Source organism: Podarcis vaucheri (assembly GCF_965113315.1).
Source record: "Podarcis vaucheri genome assembly, chromosome: 10".
NCBI classification, from domain to species: domain Eukaryota; kingdom Metazoa; phylum Chordata; class Lepidosauria; order Squamata; family Lacertidae; genus Podarcis; species Podarcis vaucheri.
Genome location: NC_138748.1, coordinates 21,888,789 through 21,908,667, shown reverse-complemented (window position 1 = coordinate 21,908,667; position 19,879 = coordinate 21,888,789). Strand labels below are relative to the sequence as shown.

At 40.9% G+C, this 19,879-nt stretch overlaps 1 protein-coding gene across 1 annotated transcript; it reads left to right on the top strand.

Moving 5' to 3' along the window:
• Nucleotides 1–5,700: 5,700 nt before the first annotated feature.
• Nucleotides 5,701–17,402, top strand: IFRD1 (interferon related developmental regulator 1). The gene is made up of 12 exons (XM_082239797.1): nt 5,701–6,065; nt 7,927–8,031; nt 8,952–9,033; nt 10,002–10,126; nt 10,230–10,387; nt 11,203–11,253; nt 11,352–11,530; nt 11,637–11,745; nt 13,481–13,615; nt 14,298–14,426; nt 14,705–14,800; nt 16,738–17,402. The coding sequence occupies exons 1-12, from the start codon at nt 6,017–6,019 to the stop codon at nt 16,825–16,827; spliced, it is 1,308 nt and encodes a 435-aa protein (XP_082095923.1). The 5' UTR covers nt 5,701–6,016; the 3' UTR covers nt 16,828–17,402.
• Nucleotides 17,403–19,879: the final 2,477 nt, after the last annotated feature.

Genomic DNA, 19,879 nt, shown 5'->3' with positions numbered 1-19,879 from the left:
ATTGGTGCTATTTTAGAATCGCCATCTCATTAGCTCTACTAAAAGATCAGCTGCCTTTGGCTTTTACTAGGCTACCAGACGGCATCAGAGGGAACAATAAGAGGAAGCAGATCCCGCTCCCAACAGTTTTTGTTTGTTTGGTTAGTCGGTTCGGTTTGTAAACTTCTCCAGAAGACTTTTTTGGCTGAGGAACAGGATTAAAATGCTTTAAATAAATATCTGCCTCACTGTTTTGGAATGCTGATTGCAGAGCTAACAGCTCCCAGAATGCAATGCTGCTCAGTGTGCGAGCTTCTATTAGAGTTCGGCAGAAATTGCTAATTGCCCGCTGTAACTCAGGGTGATTCACTGTTCTCATGCTGCTCAGTCAATTGTACCTTCACCTGCGTACAAAAGCTATTAGAAATATATGTGTATGCAGCAATCTAAATTTTGAATTCAAATTCAAATTCAATTCATTCATTCAAATGACTCAGACTAAGGAAGTGCCCTCTGTCTCTAAAAGGAAGGTATCTATTCCCGCATACTGAATATCCTTAATGATGTACTATGATCAAGTCTCCAATTTATAAGGAAAAATCTAGTGTTCAAAAGCCTACTTCTCTGAAAATTTACATTGAATCTCCTGAGTTCAATGGGGCTTCATATTTTTTATGCAATTTATGTACTGCTTGATTGTTAAAAAAAAATCAAAGTTATTTTTAAAAATAGAGCAATTAAATCAAACAGTTAAGTAATGACAGTAGCAAGTAATAATACATAAGAATGCAAATCCTTAGGTTCTGTTCAGAAGTTATGTTTCTTTATGTAGCTGTCTGTACACATATATGAACACTAGACCATGCCAAGGCACAAATAACACTATCATTGTGAAACTGGCTATATGTACTATAGGGCATTACTAAAGTTAAAAATGTACTGATTTTACAGATTTATTATTTTACAGATTCATCATTTATTCCACAGTGCTTCCAATTGCACTTCATGATTTGTGACCTTAGTGCTTGAACAATAATCTCCTCCCTCAATTACCTACCCAGACGTTGAGATCTTCTTATGAGATTCTTCTTTGAGTTCCCCTGCGGTGGTGAAAGGACCATTTTTCAGTGGTGGTACTCAGTGTTAGAAACTGAAATATGAAAGCTAGGAGCTAAATAGCACCATAACCCTAGGTTATGGGCACCGCAATGGAGTGCCTAGGCACGCCTTTTTATAACAAGAATACAAAGCTGAAAATGAATGGCCTGCAGCTAAAATATTTTGTTCATTTTTCACATGGTCTAGTCCTCATCTGAGGACTGCAAAAAAACCTCAAATCCATACTTCCCCTGCTTGCCACTCTAATATTCTTATGATGGTGCCTTCTCTAGTCTTCAGAGCGTGGCTGGAAGTGGGGTGGCAGAAAAGGGTCCTCCTTTCCTTCTACTGTGCAGTTTTAATCTGAAATCTTAGGCTCAGTACTGCGCCCAGAGCTCAGAAACTGCTTGCATGAATGAAATTCCCTGTCACAAAATGCACCTAGAACAATGGGAGTTTTGAACACTGGTGGTACCCCAAAAGAGGGCCGCTTTACACCTATATTAAAGGCTTTTTGGCACCTGGTAAATACTTTTTCATTTCCCCAAGCCTTTTAATTCATGTTGTACCTTTTAATTGTAGCTCTACTGATATATTTTTTAAAAATCATATTTGGTGTTTTAATGCTGTGTTGCATATTGCATTTTTATTGCATTTTTAAAACTTTGTTTTTATTTTGCAAGTTGCCTAGGTAACTTTTTGTCATATGGTATCCTATAAATAGCATGTGTGTATATAACAGTTTACGATCCTTGTCTCTTAATATGCACACAGCCAAACATCAAAAAGCCAGTTTTCCAGGTGACCAACGAAAAGAGCTTTGGAATTTGATCTTTACCATAGCTCTGGAGTAGAATGCTGCTGCCAGAAAGTATATTACATAGATTAGTAGAACTACACCTTGCCTAGAAAACTCCTTTCCTGTCCGACTTCCTGCCACTGCTATAATTAAAGCTCTGAGTTAGGCCCTACTAGTCACTACAATGGTATTCTAATGTCACACCCAAAAAAACCTAGAGCAAGAGAAAGCTCTGGTGCTGTGTAATAATACACCGCACAAACACACACCCATGGAATTTCTGTGCTGTGCAGTTTTCTGTCTCATCCCATGCCAATATAGCTCATTGTCTTCACTCATCCCGGCCATTGTCCCAGCTTTGACTGAACAAATTCCATTCTTCTAGTTATTATAACTTTAAAAAGGTAGAAGGAGCAGATGCTCTTCCACACAATTGGGTTTTTTTAATTCTTTTTTTTTAATACCTTCACATTTTGTGCAGCTGTGAAAATCTCAACTGAAAGGGCAATGTGAAGCAGAAACCACAGCAAGGCATCTTCTGAGACATCCCAGTTGTTGCTTCAGAGAAAGCTAGTCGGTTTTGGTCACTGTATGCGATCCAAATTGAGGAGCAGAAGGCAGATACTTGTGGCCTTGGCACTGAACCAAACAGAAGCAAATTCAATTTCAATTCAGACCAGCCCTGAATCTGTATGTTTTCTAAAAGGTTAGCTACCATAGGCCTGAGAAGACATATATATTAAGCTGATGCCTAAAGTAAATAATGTAAGGACAATGTCCTGGTTCCCAGCTGCCATAGAACAGAGCCGATGTGAAATTCCTTCCAAAGGTTACAATATTTAGTATACTGCCATACATACACAGATTAAGGTAATGCTGTTCAGCAAGGGGGTGAACTGTACCTTGGTTATAGACAGGACACCCATCTATGCTGAAATATTAATATCAAACAAGAAAACTGTTCTGTCTCCATCTGAAAGCCAAGCTCCCATTTACAATTTTGATAGACAATTTCCCCGGGAAACATGGATTTCGACAGGATGTTGGTTTTTGGAACTGAATATCCGTAGTATCCAGATTTCATAGGTGGTTGTCATAGTTTGGATCAACCTCATATCAATAATTATATAGGAGAAAAGCTAATGTAAGGAATGTTCAGAGTTGACTTCGAAGGGAGTGACACACAGAGAGAGTTTGTACATGTAATTGTTTCTAAGCTCTTGTCATCATGTTGTGAAATGTATGACCTAAGTAATTATACACAATAGATTAGTCATAATGATCTCAGCTTCTTACCACGTGTATCTATTAATCAGCCTAAACTTATGTAACTAGAGAGATTGTTTATGACATAGAAATAAGAAATATATTCTATTTTTAGCAGCTTCCACGGATAAAACTGCTACAAATGGAAAGTGAGGTCATGTGGCAAACCTGCTTTCTGCTGACCATCAGCTGAAGCCTTCAGTGCTATATAGTGTCTGGGCAAATGTGATGTAATATTATTTTATTTAGTACTTGACAATACATTCCATGCATTTTTACTCAGAACTAAGCCCCACTCTGTTCTATGGGATTTCTCCTGTCCTATGTAATTGTGCATCGGATTGCACAATTTAAATTGCTTTAAAAGTTGTTAGAAACAAATGAATATATGCTGGCATACGCTTTTGTAAGCTACAGTCTACAAGAGCTACAAGGGACAGAAATAATAGACTTGGTTGATTTGTTTTCGTTTAATATCAACCAGCCACAATGAAGGCAACCAGGCAGGGGGCAGGATTTGGTAGAGATAATAGTATTGTATGTGGTTTGGATAAATTGGACAGAAAATTCTCTCCCAGTCTCACAACACTAGAATTTGAGGTGCTTCAAAGGAATTGACTGAGTATTCAGAGGCAGGTTACCCTTAATACTAGTTGTCTGAGGGACAAGGAGGGAGGCTGTTCAGATTCCCAGATCTATGTAAAGGTAAAGGTAAAGGGACCCCTGACTGTTAGGTCCAGCTGCGAACGACTCTGGGGTTGCAGTGCTCATCTCACTTTACTGGCTGAGAGAGCCGGCGTACAGCTTCCAGGTCATGTGGCCAGCATGACTAAGCCGCTTCTGGCGAACCAGAGCAGCCCACGGAAATGCTGTTTACCTTCCTGCCGGAGTGGTACCTATTTATCTACTTGCACTTTGACATGCTTTCAAACTGCTAGGTTGGTAGGAGCAGGGACTGAGCAACGGGAGCTCACCCCGTCACGGGGATTCAAACCACTGACCTTCTGATCGGCAAGCCCCAGGCTCTGTGGTTTAGACCACAGCGCCACCCGCGTCCCCCAGATCTATGTAGGCTGGACTAAATAGACCCTTGCTCTGATTCAGCAGGACTCTTATGTACTTTTATGTACTCTTATGTAGACAGGTGCCTACGAAAAGCTGTGCCAGAATAAAATAATCTATATTAAAAATGTCCCCTACTGTACTCTTCTTGTTGTAAGCATTTTCATTTAAATTTGCACTCCAATCTGGTAAACAGAAAAGAAAGTAAACTCTATTAAACTCAGTGAGACGTACTGCGCAATCCTAATGTCCACTCATAAGTAATTCAGTGAGGTTTACTCCCAGGTAAAGTGGGGATAGGATTACAGTTATTTGTGAATAAACATGTGTAAGGGTATCAATGTCCAAATCCTAATGATCAGAAAAATCAAATATATGTTTAAAGTATGTGTCTTCTGCAGACCCTCCAAGTGTCCCTCTTTTCCAGGGACAGCCCTGGATTTACAGAAGCTGTCCCAGTTTCTGATTTAATCCTGGAATGTCCCGCTATTTCTTAGGACATCCCTATTTTCATAAGTAACTGTACAACGTTTAGAAATCATCTGTATAAGAAAGGTGGTTTTTTTTAAAAAAAAAAAAAGTTTATTGCTTCATTATATTTTTATGTATGTTGGAAGCTGCCCAGAGTGACTGTATTATTATTATTATTATTATTATTATGGATATCCTTATTTTCAATGGAGAAATGTTGGAGAGTATGTATGCTGGTAACTATGTACTTACTACCAGTCTACTTAGGGTGTGATTTCTTCAAGTCTTATTTTTTTATTACAAATATTGTGTACATGTGTATTATATTCTGTTTTCCCTCTCTGATTATTTGCAGGGAGTTCCTGGGTTGTTCTTGTTTTTATTTTGATTATGTATTTTATGGTTTTATATTGTGATTTTATCCTGTGACCTGCGTGCATAGGGCAGTATATAAACTTAACAATAAAACAAAAATAATAATAAATCACTGTCACTGTGTTAAAATATATTTAAAGTGCCATTTAGGCTTTCAAAGTTTCCACGGCTAAGGAGGAGCTGATATCATTTCATACATCCCGACCCTCCGCCCGAGGGCTGTGCAAGCGAATAACCTTCGCCTCAGTTTCTGTCTAGCACAGTGTGCTACCAGGAGGTTATCTGAGGACAACGACGGAGGCAAGGCGGCCGACGTGAGACCGCCGTGTACCGCAATGGCCCCGGAAAGGGTACAGACTACAGTTCCCAGCATGCCACGGGGACCTGGAACGATCCCTTATGTCTAGAAGGGGAAGAAATGAAGCGGCAGCTGCGAGAGGCACCGCCCTTGTAAACGACCGCGGAACTTCGAGAGAAAGGGACGCTTAGGGGCGGGAAACCACACGCCCCAGAGGTCAATGCGCGGCTACCCTCTTGTACGTCACGGAGACCTGCGGCTGCCATTGGTCGTTTCCAAGCCACGCCCCTGTAACGTCACTACATGCCTCCGCCTCCGACGGGTTCCCTATAAAAGCCACGTCAGCGTCAGTCCCCCGCCTTTAGTTCCTTGGCGTCTGAGAGGAGAAACATGTATCGATTCCGTTCACGGGCATCCACGGGGATTTCTGCCGCTGCTACAGCTTTGCCTATCGCCTGCTTTCCTCAATCGCATCCGCTGCCTCGGTCCGGGAAGCCGGCCTCACAGAGACGTTTCTATAATAAAAAGCGCTCCTGCTCTTCCATCGGCTGATTGTCAGCGCCGCCCGGGCGAGGGGGAGAAACAGAAGCCAGGCCGACGAGAACCCCAGCGAGGGAGCACCGGGAAGGAGCCGCGCGCGAAGCCGTCGCCGCTACAAGGCCGCTGCCATGCCCAAGTCCAAGCGGCGGGGAGGGGGTAACCCGCGCGGAACGTCAGGTGAGGCAGCCGGCGCGCATGCGCCCCCGCCGCGGGGCGTGCTGGGGGCTGTAGTTCCCTGCTTGGCTTCCCCCCACGGGTGGCGGGAAGCGAGCTTCTTGTTCTGTGTTAAGGTTGCCACGTGGTCTGTATTGTCCTGTGTGTCAGGTTCTTTCTCTCTACCAGGTTAGGGATCCTCTCCAAATACACGTGTTTGAAAGGTCCTGTGTTCATGGTCTGGGTAGCCAAGCACAGATTGATTTACAGTACTACTATTTCTACTGCTGCTGCTACAACTACTACTAATAAATTATTATTTATACCCTGCCCGTTTCCCCAGCCTCTCTGGGCGGTTTCCAGCACATTAAAAAAAAATCAAATATTAAGAACTTCCTGATACAGGGCTAGCTTCAGATGCCATCTAAAAGTCAGATAGATGCTTGTTTCCTTGACATCTGATGGGAGGGTGGTCCACAAGGGAGGGTGCCGCTATCAAGAAGAACTTCTGCCTGGTTCCCTGTAACCTCACTTCTCGCAGTGAGGAAACTGCCAGAAGACTCGGAAGGCTGAATGATGGGGGTGGAGATGCTCCTTCAGGTATATCGGGCCAAGATGAAATCGAGACAGAGAACAACTTCTGTAAATGTATTTGTCGACACTGAAAGGCTTTAAATGGGAGGATAAGTCTCCAATCATTTTGGTATTTGCTATGGACAGCTTTAGATTTTGTGGTGAAGCAATAAATAAAACTACGTGGTTATGTTCCTTCAGGCCTCTATCCTAAACAAATGCTCACAAAGATTGAGCAATCGGACCCATATTGATAGGAAAAGATTCAAAATGCAATATAAATTGTAAAGGCACAGATTAATAATACAACTTGCTGCTCAAATTGAATCTGTTTAGCTTTCTTTGCTATGCAGTGATATATTTCAGTCTTAGGTACCATTTAAGTTATACACAGAAATAAACTCCGGTTCTCCTGGTAATCTGAAAATACCTGCAAGGTTGTGACAGGTATCATCTAATAGGTATAAAAGCAGCAAGGTGTTGCTCATTGCTCAAAATAAAAAGATGAGAACTAGGCGTCTTGGAAGACGATTAGTCACTAGACATTTATGCAACCTCAGTGATGTAATTATGTTTTGCTACTGTTGATAAAATTAACATGTAAGGCCAGTGTGGTAAGTATACAGTAGTTCTAACCCAGTGAAATTGGCTAGATATTGCTTGACCCCTCTGACCCAAGAGTTAAGAATTATGATGCTTTCTGTTTATTTTACCTGTTTGATATTGTGGCTTAATAACTTTATAAACATATCTATATTTAGTGGGGCCCCATAGTAATAGTTGTGTTTAGGCCTGCAAATGAAGTTGGATGAAGTCTAGAAATGCAACATGCATAATAGGGTAGTCTTTTAAACTGCTCCTGCCACATTTGTACACTTGCTGTGTGTTGGACTGCATGCCTCCCATTTTGTTTTAGTAAAAGCTTCTATGCCAACAAGGCTGTTCTTTGGCCAGAGAAATTCTGCCGGGTAGCATGTTGCAAATGGTTGACAGCAGAGGAATGTTACACTTCGTTTATTGTGCAGATACTCGGAGGTTAAAAGAACTTAGGCAGTTAAGAGTAGATGATAGCAGAATAGTTGGAAAACAGGCTGCCACGCATATACAGCAAGACAGAACTGTAGCTTGTTGAAATAATTTGTCTTTGAGATACTGCTGTCAGTTGGTCTTCCTTCCCAACACATAATTCTGTCCACAGTGGACCCCTACCTCTAGGGTTTAGAAATAGAAAATTGACAGTATATTAGTCTTGATAGGGTAGACATTCCATTACCCTGGGTTAATGTTGATCTGCTCCAAATGCTTTTCCTAGGTGCCCAGCACAGAAATATGCAGTCTTTTAGTGATGAAGATGCATCAATTGAAACTATGAGTCACTGCAGTGGCTTCAGTGATCCTTCCAGCATCACTGAGGATGGTATGTTAATCTTTGTGTCTTATTAGGAAACTACTGCAGACATGAAATGCTTATTACGTTTGGAAAGTGTTTGGTTTGGATTGAATGTGGTATATTTTATTTTGAAATGCTACTTTATTTAAAAGCACCTAACACTCAAGATAACTTGGGGGGGGGGTCTAATTTGTAGCTCTTTTATGAAACTAAGGCAAGTCAAAGAATTTATGTTTCATGTATTTTTGTTACATGTTCACATTATTATTTGGAGTAGACTAGCCATTGTGTGAAGCAAGTTGTGCTTACTACATGGTAATAGTTGAGTTGGGTACTCACAAAGCCCCCTTTCTGAAAGAGTATACAGTGGACCCTCTAGTTACGCACCGCTCTGGATACGTAACTTTTGGGTTTCGGCGCATGCGCAGAAGCACTCAATTGCGGCGTGTGCAGAAGTGGCGCCTCTGCCTACAGACTTTTCGGGTTGCGGATGGACTCCTGGAACGAATTGAATACGTATCTGGAGGCTACACTGTACAAGTAGAAACTCTAGGGGGGTTATTTGTCCAAATTATTCTCCCCCTCCACAAATGAATAAATGTTTTTACATGGCATCAAAACACCTTTAGTAATGGGGCCAGTTCCTAAACCTGGCTGCCATAGTGGAGGTCCAGCCCCATCTATATGCCAACTCCACTATTGCCCAGCAGTGGAACACAGAGCAGATCAAGTATGAATGAATGAATGAATTGATTGATTTATTACGGGGTCAGACCAGAAATAAACAGAGCAGATCCTCCACTGAAGGCTTGGTTGGCCAGGCAGAAGTGGTGGAGGCCTTACATGGATTAAATCAGATATGTATAATTTCCACAAGACTCTGACAACTCATTCTGTGAGGCTAGGTTTATTAATTGTAATCATACTGTCTTGTCACATATGTGTAGGGCCTGAAGTTGATGAGGAAGCAACGCAAGAAGACTTGGAGTACAAGCTGAAGGGATTAATTGAACTTACATTGGACAAGAGGTATGGGAGATCTGAGAAGTAAAAGCTTAAATTGGCCATCTGGATGTTTGTTCTCTGGATGTTTGGGGCTCCTGTCCCATCATCCTTGAGCACTGTCTGGGGTTGGTGGGCAAATGAAGAGTCTAGCACCATCTGGAAGATACCTGGTTTAGGAGGCTGGCTTAAAAGATTTTGCAAATTGTGGGCTAGAGCTTTCCCATGAGGTCATAGGAGCTTTATAATATTGTAACCCAGCCCTGTGATCCTCAGATGAAAGGTAGTATAGAAATTTAATAAATAATAATTTAGTGTACCCAAGGACAGATTTGTTCAGGAAGTTGTATCTTAGCTTGGCAGCAAATCCGATGAATTAGGATACATATAGGATAGATGCTGTATAAGCCAACCTTCATCATGTCTTAATTTGGGAATAGATGATAATAGGGGAAATGACTTTTTTCAGCTTGTTCCACCCACATCATTTTTCAATGTTCTTGCCTGCCATGATTTCTCAGCTCACCACTACTTCAAGAAAGCACTCTGTCATTTTCTAAAGGCACTGGGAATTTATTCACTTTAAACTTTAGTCTCATTCCCTGCCATATCTACTTTCTTCCAGTTGCCATTCCCTCAAATGCTCTTTTCCTAAAGATGTTGAATTAAGAGTCTTTCCCTATGCCTAGAAAAGGAAAAGAGCTGCGAAGAGAAAACATTTTATGAGCAGTGTTTCCTTGGCATTGAGACATTAAGGATTGCAGAATGAGAAATTGGGGGGAACGTGATGTCTGCCACAGCTGAGGTTGAGTGCCAGTATGGGAAGCTCTGATAAGCAGTTTTTCAAAACTTGACTTCGCAAATCTTAGCCTTAAATGTTGTTCTGCCTTTTGGGAAGGAGGTAGAGGTGGAATCTAAAGCATGCATAACACAACCAGATTGAAATTTGCAGCACAGAGCTTTCAACTGACATTTTACCATGAACTCCCCAATAGTGCGAAGACAAGGCAGTCAGCTCTTGAAGGTCTTAAAAGTGCCCTGTCTTCAAAAATACTGTACGAGTTCATCCTGGAAAGGAGAATGACGCTAACGGATAGCATCGAACGCTGTATAAAGAAAGGTAATGTGCATCTCACTTCCTATAAAATAGCATTATTCTGTTGTCAGGTTTAATTGCTCTCGCATTTAGTTCTACCAAGTCATGACTGGCTTTCTGTGTTTAGGCAAGAGCGATGAGCAGCGTGCAGCAGCAGGATTGGCTTGTCTGCTTTGTGTGCAGCTGGGGTCAGGAATTGAAAGTGAGGAAATATACAAGACCCTTGCGCCGATTCTGAAGAAGATTCTCTGTGACGCGTCAGCGAGTGTGCAAGCGAGGCAGGCGGTAAGTAAAAAGTTGGTACTTGGGATGAAGAAGTGCAAGTGGATGCCTTGTATCCCATATTGCAGTGACATGTGTGTGTGTGTTGGAACCTGAGGGCCTTAAAATGTTTCCCTGGTCAATTGGCAGACTTGGCGTCAAGGCTTATAACTTAGTCTTGAACCATCAGGCAATGCCTGTGTGTCACGCTTACTCTCCGTGGTAGGGTTGCTGGCGACAGTGCATGGCAACCGTTTTGGGTCCATGGAAACTTCCACTGGATGGAGAGGCTGTTGTGGACACGGACACACACACACACACACACACCTGCAACCAAGCATACGCTACAACCTCTTCTAAACGTTTATTTCAAGCTTGATATCGCCAGGGAGAAGGAGGCCTCTGTGGGTGTAGATTTGCTTGCAAGCACCACATTGGTGACCCCTGGTGCACAGTGATAAAAACAGCCATTGTAACTCAGAATGTTTCTTGCAGGTTTGGTGGGTAATGTCCCTTGGAAGTATTAGAGCTAGCCGGGAAGTAAGGAGAGACCACTAGGGAGCTGGGAGTGGTATTTTCCTGTAACATGCTTCCTTAAACATTGAGATCTGGCCAAGACAGTGACAAAACCGTAAACATTCCTTGTTTTTGTATGAAACCACTTGCAAAGTGTGTGGCTGACTGATCTGTTAAAGGATGCTTTGTTGTCTTGTCTGAAGACAAGGACACAAGCATGTTATATGATTTAAACCACAGCCTCACTCATTTTTTGTCTGTTCTGTGAGCACAAAATGTAGCAGTAAAGTTAAAAGCATTAACTTCTGTTTCTTTTTTTCTAGTGTGCCACCTGCTTAGGAGTCTGTTGCTTTATTGCCACTGATGATATCACAGTAAGCAAACGTTTTTATGAACGGTATTATTTAGCAATGAATTAACCAGTCCAGATCAAATAGTGAATTAAACGGTCTCGGTCTGTTTCTTAAACCAGGAATTGTATACAACCATGGAATGCCTGGAAAATATCTTCACGAAATCCTATCAGAACGAGAGGAATTCAAATAGCATTTCCAGTACACAGAATACAGTTCTGCACATCAGCGCTCTCTTGGCATGGACGCTTCTGTTAACCATCTGCCCAATGAATGAAGTGAAGAAGAAACTTGAAATGTGCGTATTCTGTTCCCTTGGAAACCATACCCAGAAGTGCAGTTTAAATCAAATATGGCTTTGTGTGCAGTAACGCAGATCAATAACATGCTCCCAAATTTCCTAGGCATTTGCATAAATTTCCCATCCTGTTATCCTGTGACGATGTCAACATGAGGATTGCTGCTGGGGAAACCTTGGCTCTTCTGTTTGAACTAGCAAGAGAAACAGATGGGGTAAGTTCAGAGAATGATTCTGCAGGGAAAGAGATGGGGAGAGCATATTTTTGTAAATAGCTTTTATGCTATATCTTGGGCGTTTCGTGTATCTGATGGAGAAATAATGGCTTTCTGCATATGAATAACATTTGATCATACATAGGTCTTATTAGAATCTGGCTCAAATGTAATATTTCAGTAGCAAATAATCAAACACCTGCAAAAATCAGGATCATATTTCTGAGGAGTTGAAGTCATTCTATGTGTTATGTCTTACCATGTCCCTTGAGTGCGATAGATCGTGTGACCCTGCAGTGTTTTAATTCAGTGTGTGAGAGAGGGAGGGAGGGAGAGAGAGAGAGAGAGAACACATCACTCCCATAATCATAAACTTACATGAGATGCCAGTTATATGGGAAATTATTTATTTCTCCAAATTTGTAGACTTTTCCCCATAACATGATTATCATTCTAGCGTGGTTTCCACCAATACATAAAAATACAATGAGAATTTTTTTTTACTCCAGTTAATAAAAACAGCAACAGCATGAAGCAGGACAACCTGCAATGACTGCAAGTTTCTTTAAATACCAAAATCTTGAATTGAACCTGGTAGCATATAGGCAGCGGATACAATTAGATCATCTTAGTTCATTATTGTTTCAGACTTCCATAATTTGCTTTATCATATTTTAAAGTGGCTTTATTAATATCTTTACTGTTTTCTTTAACAGTACTGAAGAAAAAAGTCTCAAGTTAACTATGTACCTGTCTTGGTAAGGTACCTATAAAAACCTCTAGGTGACCCAGGATGGTAGAAAAAATAACTAAATTCGTCAAGATATCTATTGCACGATATCTAAATAAACGTTCAAAACTTTAAGCTCTGATTACAGCATTTGACTTTGGTTAATGGCATCTGTTTGACCTCATTAACATTGGCTCCTACACACTGCCAAGAAACAAATAATCCTTCAGCCTACTCATTGTTTCAGTGGTTGAGCTGTCACTATTAAATTTTTCCACTCATAGGAACAGCCAATAAAGACATTACATAGGATCATGTGATGAACAACTTGGGCAGACAGGTGTAGTCAGATGAGAAGGAAACATAAGATACTCAGTGTTGCTACTGAAACACACATATAAACAATGTGGGAGGTAAAAGGTGGAATCAATAGCTGACTCAGTTTTAGTAGTCATGAATGGAGAGAGGAGACCTGTTAAACCAGAGTTATGAAATGCAGAACCATTTCAGCATCTACTCACTTGAAGCTACTCACATCAGAGCAGTGAAATGATGGCTACATTCCCAAACAAACCCCTACTAAAAGACACTTTATAACCTTAATAAGAATATTATATTGATTTCTCACACTTCACCAAAAGGTCCCAAGCTAGGTCGCAGCAACAAAACAATTTAAAACAACGAAACCCAGCATGCACAATAATCATCAGGTTAATTTACAGTTTCCAGTTAGGACAAAGAATAATCTCCCCTTTCTAAATTTCAGGGTGATGGATAGAAGAAGCAAATGTAGACTTCAGAAGACATTTTGCCCTTAAAGGGACGGCTATTTTATCCTACAACCTCTCAGAACACCTAGCTTTTAGTACTGTTATAACTTGATCTCTCCATTTAATGAAGATTTGTATGATAGTTGAGCCATTATAACTGAAATGTGAAATACAGTTTGCAAAAGAAGTTCAACTCCCACAAATAACATGTTATTCCCCTTCATCATTTGACTAGGATTTCTTTTATGAAGATATGGAGCTTCTAACACAGAAACTGAAGGCTCTAGCTACAGATGGGAACAAGCACCGTGCCAAAGTGGACAAAAGGAAACAGCGGTCTGTCTTCAGAGATGTCTTGCGAGCTGTAGAGGTAAAGAGGAATGAGCAAATGTTAAAAAAAATAATGTATAAAATGTTACTGGTTAAGACTTCATCTTTGAAAAGCAAGTGCTTTGAAAAGCTTGTTCTTTTTAGTATAAGAGATGTTGCTCAGTTCTAAGATATGCCTATTGAATATTTTGTACCTGGTCTCATTTGTTTTATTTTTAATACTAATGACGGCATCCATGGAGGCCACTTTTGCTTAGTGAATATCATTTTGGGGAGGGGTGCTTTTGAAATTTCAGGTCTTTCACTAGAAATACTGGCTTTGTCTAAAGAGCAAACTGCTGTCAGAGGACTAACCAGTAGTCAAAGGTGAATCTTGAGTCATGGATAATTCCTGAATTGCTTTCATTAAAGGGGGGGGGGGACCCAGTACATTGAGATAGCAACTAGGTCCAAAAATTGTGTTTCACAGGATTTGTTTTTAGTTGTTCTGTTTTAATCTGACGTTTATCGAGAATCCAAGGCCTGCAGCGGTATTTGGGAGGCATACATTGGAGTCTGGCTCAGCTACCTCCACTTGAGAACAAGTCATGAACTTAGCATGGTTTTTACAGAGTCAAGCAATGTACTGTCTTAGTTTGCAGCGGCAGCTAGGGTGCATTCAGCTGTAAGTTGCATTTCTAAAACCATACTTTCCTGAGATGACTGCTTGTTTATTTTGACAGGAGCATGACTTCCCTACAGAGACAGTCAAATTTGGACCTGAGCGCATGTACATTGACTGCTGGGTTAAAAAGCAAACATACGATACTTTCAAGGAAATCTTAGGATCGGGGATGCAATACCATTTGCAGGTAAACTTAAAAACTTTCAATAGAATGGCAGTGGTACTTATTGCCTTTTAAACTACTTTAAAAACACAAACTGGGGTAAGAGAACAGGAAATTGCTTTATGGTGCTACCTCATCTCTACTTGAGTAGGACCCTCCTAGATTTTTAGCCATGGAAAGAAAACAAAAATGGTACTACAATCACATTTAGCAGCTCTTGATAGCCGATATGTCACAAGCAATGGTTGAACACTTGAAGGTGCAACATTTGCTCAACTCTAATGGCTTAATGTTTTATCCAGTCTAATGAGCTTCTCCGGAATGTCTTTGAACTCGGGCCGCCACTGATGCTTGATGAGGCAACACTTAAATCCATGAAGATTCCCCGTTTTGAAAGGGTATGTTACTCACATTCTGTTAAGCTGATTTACTTGGTTTGGTTTGGTTTTTAAATTTGGTGCGCTTTCTGCCTTGTGATTTGGCCACTTGCCCTGGGGCGCACAGGAATTAGTCTCCTGACAAAAGCATCTAACTCAGGGTTTCCCAGACGAATCTCCAGCTGTTTTTGGACTACAACTCCCATCATCCCTAGCTATCCAGGACCCCAGTGGTCAGGGATGGTGGGAACTGTAGTCCAACTGGAGACCCAAGTTTGGGAAAACCCTGATCTAACTGAAACTGAGTCTTGCTTGGTCTTTTTCTACCTTCAGAGAGCTTACAGTAGCACAACCTGAGCATGTGGTTCAGCACTGCCTCATCCTGGGCTTGGGGTTTCTCTGTCATGGCAGACATTGTAATTTGGTGAAAAGAAGAGGGGAAAGCAGTACAGATAGAGTTGGGAGTAGGTGTCCACCACCCCCAGATAAATTCCCCAAATATGCAGAGCCGTACTACTAAAAAGCCTTTGCTTTTTGACTTTGTTGATAGAAATAACTTTAAAGAACTTTATCTGTTCCATCTTGACTGTTTGGGCCAACAGCCTACTCTTTCAGAAGGTGTGGCAGCCCTCTAGTCTGTAAGAAAAGCTGGTGGTTTCACAGTTGTAGATAGCAACTGTGAATGGCTTTCTGTATTTGGATGTACAGGTGGCATAACAGAGAACCGGGGTGATGGCTGAGATAAATTCAACAGGCCGGAGAAGAGATGATCCTAAGTATACATAGACCATATTATTGAGGGCTCTCTGCTAGTGTGTTTCAGCCACCCACGCACCTGAAACATACACCTTCCAATTGTGTATTAAAGCGTTCATTTCTAGTTAACCTTATGGCTAAGGAAAGCACTATATTGCAACTTACCAAATTTATGAAGTTCATAGGTTTAAATAGTTCTTTTTAAAAAGTGGTCAGTGTAAAAATAAACAGCGGTCCGTCCACAGAATCATAAAAGTAGCACATGGCAGAGGGGCCCGCAAAAATAAACGCTGTCTTACGTTGTGGGACCTCTGCTCAACAGGTCTTCCTCCCACTTTGTTCCTACCCCGGTGTAGCATTTAGGGTTTTTAAAAGCCTTAGCGCCAATGGAAGCTTTTAAAAAGCCTAAATGCCATGTGTGGCCTTGAAGCTGGAATGAGAAGGGTCTCACCAGGAGTGGGGGAAATTGCTTCAGTTGTTGTGACATAATTTATAGACATTCACATGGGGACTTCATTTATGTGGTCAGCTTTGACTCCACATAAGTGTCCCTTTGCAAGCAGATCATCTCTGAACTGCGATCTTTTGGCAACTCCATTTCTCTGCAGGGGTGTCCTTGAGGAACATTTTGCAGAGACGTTTACCGAGTATGTAAACCTTCCCTTAGAATTCCATTTATCTTGTGTGCACAGCCTTCACAGTGTGCTGTTCGGGAGTGGTGGCAGCTGCTGGCAACAGTTACTATGGATATCTGCTTTCACAGTGACCAGGATATCAGTGTTAGGATCAGCTCTCTTACCAGGTTCTTAGTGATACATTTGTATGGTGGAAAATCAGAACGGAAACAGATAATAAATCTGAGAAGCCCAACTGTGTTGGCATGGTTGCTTAGCAATCATAAGGATTGCAGAATTTTCTTCCAGCCGTGCGATATCTTAGGCAACAATTGCATCAACAAAGTATTGTGGTTGTAATTTTAATTTTTAATGCTAAGACTACCACTTGAAATATTTAGAACTCGGTGATGCAGAACTATGCAAAGGTCAGCTGGCAGCGTACAAGATTTAACAAATCTTTCTCATTTTTACACATTGACTGTTGTCAAATACACTGGGGTGTGTCTGTGCAAAATGAATGCATAGCCCCAAAACGTTGTCAGAAGGAATGTTAACACTGATTGCATTTCTCTGCTGTTTTTATAGCATTTGTACAACTCTGCAGCATTCAAAGCCCGGACGAAGGCTCGAAACAAGTGCCGTGATAAAAGGGCCGATGTGGGCGAAGTATTCTAGAGCTAGCTCTTCTGAAGACCTTTGACTTCGTTTGGTTAAATTGACTTCCTGTTTAGTGTGATTAATTGTGGTGTTCAAAGTGAAATGAGACTTTTAAAAACTCTATGTATCTCTTAGATATCTTCTTGCCCATCTATAGAACAATGTTGTATATTAGCTCCCTAGATGGATCTGTATTGTAGATTAGAATGTAATCTGATGAGGGGGAGAGAGGCGGCTTTTGTAGCACTTTATTGGTGAGTAAGATAGCTCGTGAATCTGGCATAATTCTTAACACTTGGTTAAATGGTGCTGAGGGTTGCTTTGTTTCAAGGTTCATTGTTTTTAGCAATCTAATAAGGGGGGAATTCTAGTAAGAATATCTGTAGGGTTAAGCATGCCTCTGAACAAGCTGTTTTATAGACCCGTGTTTTAAAATGAAACATCCTGGCTGTGGCAGTGACCTTTGTGTACTTGCCACAGACCCCTCTAGCTTGGCTCACAGCCTTTACGGTGAAGTAGCACATGAAATATTTCAAGAAATGTAACGCATCATATGCTGAAACTTGGATAATAAAAGCTATTTATATCTGAAAGCTGCTTTTCCTCAAAGTGTCTGTCTGAAATGAAATTGTGTGTTGCATGGAAATTATATACCGGCAATAAAAGGGTTACAACTGTTTAAAGCGAAGTAGCACTTTTGACACTAATTGTAAAATTGAGTGAGCTATCAGTAGGACTGCTCTGTAAATATTAATAACGGTGCTGGCACTGCTGTCTTCGGTGATCCACAGCTTCTTATATGTAGATGATATCTAGACTTTTTATTAGCTCATAAATCCCCAAATCAGGTAAATGTCAGGAGTAAAACAGCAGACAAAATGAAAACTACATGTTTTTAATCTTTCGCCTCCAGAAGTTCAGCCAAAAATAATTATTGCTTGTTGCCGTAAAAGGAAAAGGGAGAAAACCAAACTGTTCTGGGTAGAGATTCATAATCAGTTGCTACCCAGAAAAGGCCCTCTTCTCAATTGCCACCTACCTTATAAGTTAACAAGGTAGTTCTGTGCAAAGTGTATTGCAGTAATTCCCTTAGCTAAACATTGAATGCTGGAAGGACTGTCCTTACCCAGGAGAGAATTCAATGTGATACTCCAAAGTTCATGAAATGCCACATGGTCCTCTAGAATAGCGGTTGCTCTCAATATGTTGCTCTCAATTTTTTTTGAACTCTCATCACCCTAGCTCTACTCATGATGATTTCCACCACCCTGGCTTGTGCCTTCCGTAGGTCAGTTTCATCAGTATTCCTCCTTCCTGGATGAGGTGCAACTTGGTCAAATGGACTACTTGAATGCACAGGATTCAGAAGCCGTGACAATCCCTATCCAATCATAGTTCAAGTCAATCTCAACAAGTGGGGACAAATGCACTAATAATGTAATATATTGCTTAGTATGTACCAAGATGGTCACTGGATGAAATGGACAAGCCGGTATTGCTTTATTCCAAAGGATCAAGAACTGCAAAGTAAAGGAGATCACCTTGAATGCCTTTGGGCATAACCAGTGAAGTGGACTAGAAGGCAATTGTATCTTTGGTTCCACTGGCTAAATCGGATTATCAGGCTGCCAGACCATCTTATCAATAAAACAATGAACTGGGTGGGGGGGTGATACAATGACTACTGCAATTAACACAAGATGATATCACCAAGGCAACTGTAAACAAACAATAAACATCCATAAAAATGGCAACAGTAATTTCCCCCCCAAATATTTGCCTTGGTGATACCATCTTATCAGGCAAGTAGTGATAGCACCCCAAATCTTCCATTCCAGATTCTCTTTCCACAGTAATCTGAGTTCAACCCAATACTTCAGTGCTAGACAGTTGTCCAGCTGGGCTAAAATTTTGATGTTTCTATACCAGTACCTCAGGAGAGATCCATTCCAAGTCTGCCTTCCTCTCAGCTTTAAATGCTACAACTTCCAGCTGGCTACTAATATTGTAATGATACAATGGTTGGGTGAATTGTCTCCATGGAAGCCAAGAGATGGCTGGGAAATAGAAGGAAAGAGCCGTACATCTTTGGCAAAGGTGACAGACACATCCACCAAGTTCCCAGAATAATGGATGGGTGCAGAAACATTGGTGAGAGGGAAAATAGGACCTGTTTGAAATAGATGCAGAAGCCAAGAGGGAGAGAGAGATGAAGGTTGAAAGCATCTTGGTGGGATTGAGGCATCTGGGGCAGTTGACATGGCACAAGTGCACCGCTGTTCATCTCTACATCTCTTCTATATTTGTTAAATCAAATATGAAAGTGTCCTGTTCTTTCTCCTCCAAAGGATGCCACACCCAGGTAACACTGCTTCCAGAAATTCTCACTACTTGGGGTTATGCAACAACAGGTGGCTTGAGTGCCCAATTTTCAATTACCAGCTAAACATTTCTGGACATCTTCCATTCTGTACCATGGGGGACCTAGTTTTGCTTCTAGATGTAGATATTACCTGGTGCTTACTCTTCTCATTTCAAAAATGAGACTTGAGACTTTGGGATCTAATAGGACCTGATAGCTGATGAGTTATTTTTCTTATATGGAAAGCAACTGCATCAATATGTTCTAATATGCAATATGGTGCCATGTGACCTAGATACCCTTGAACCAGAAAACACACATATCTCCACAGTACCATCCAGCAGCAGAAGTAGGATGTAATCTGTAAAAGCTTTTGCTGTATCAAAATTAGGTGTAAAAATAATATTTATTGAAGTTTTACAAACATTAATAAGTTTCAAAGTTTAAACTTAAAAAATAAAGACAAAGAATAACCCTAATAGAATAAAAAAGAATTACAAAAATACAAAAGCAAAACACATGAAAAATACAGAATAGAGAACAGTTAACACGAAGAAAAAAAATCAATAATTTCATATCTTATACTTCATTTACTAGCTTCCTGACCTCACACCTCCCTTTTTGTATTCCAGTTCAGATATTTAATTCAGCAAATCCTTACCCTCCATCATTTGTCCTTACTCAGCATCTTAACCTATTATAAATATA

Bases quoted from the DNA above. Each gene is read 5' to 3' on its own strand.
- IFRD1 (XM_082239797.1), top strand. From the start codon at position 6,017: ATGCCCAAGTCCAAGCGGCGGGGAGGGGGTAACCCGCGCGGAACGTCA. The intron at 9,034-10,001 runs GTATGGGAGATC...ACTCCCCAATAG, and splicing joins GAACTTACATTGGACAAGAG to TGCGAAGACAAGGCAGTCAG. The intron at 14,427-14,704 runs GTAAACTTAAAA...TGTTTTATCCAG, and splicing joins GGATGCAATACCATTTGCAG to TCTAATGAGCTTCTCCGGAA.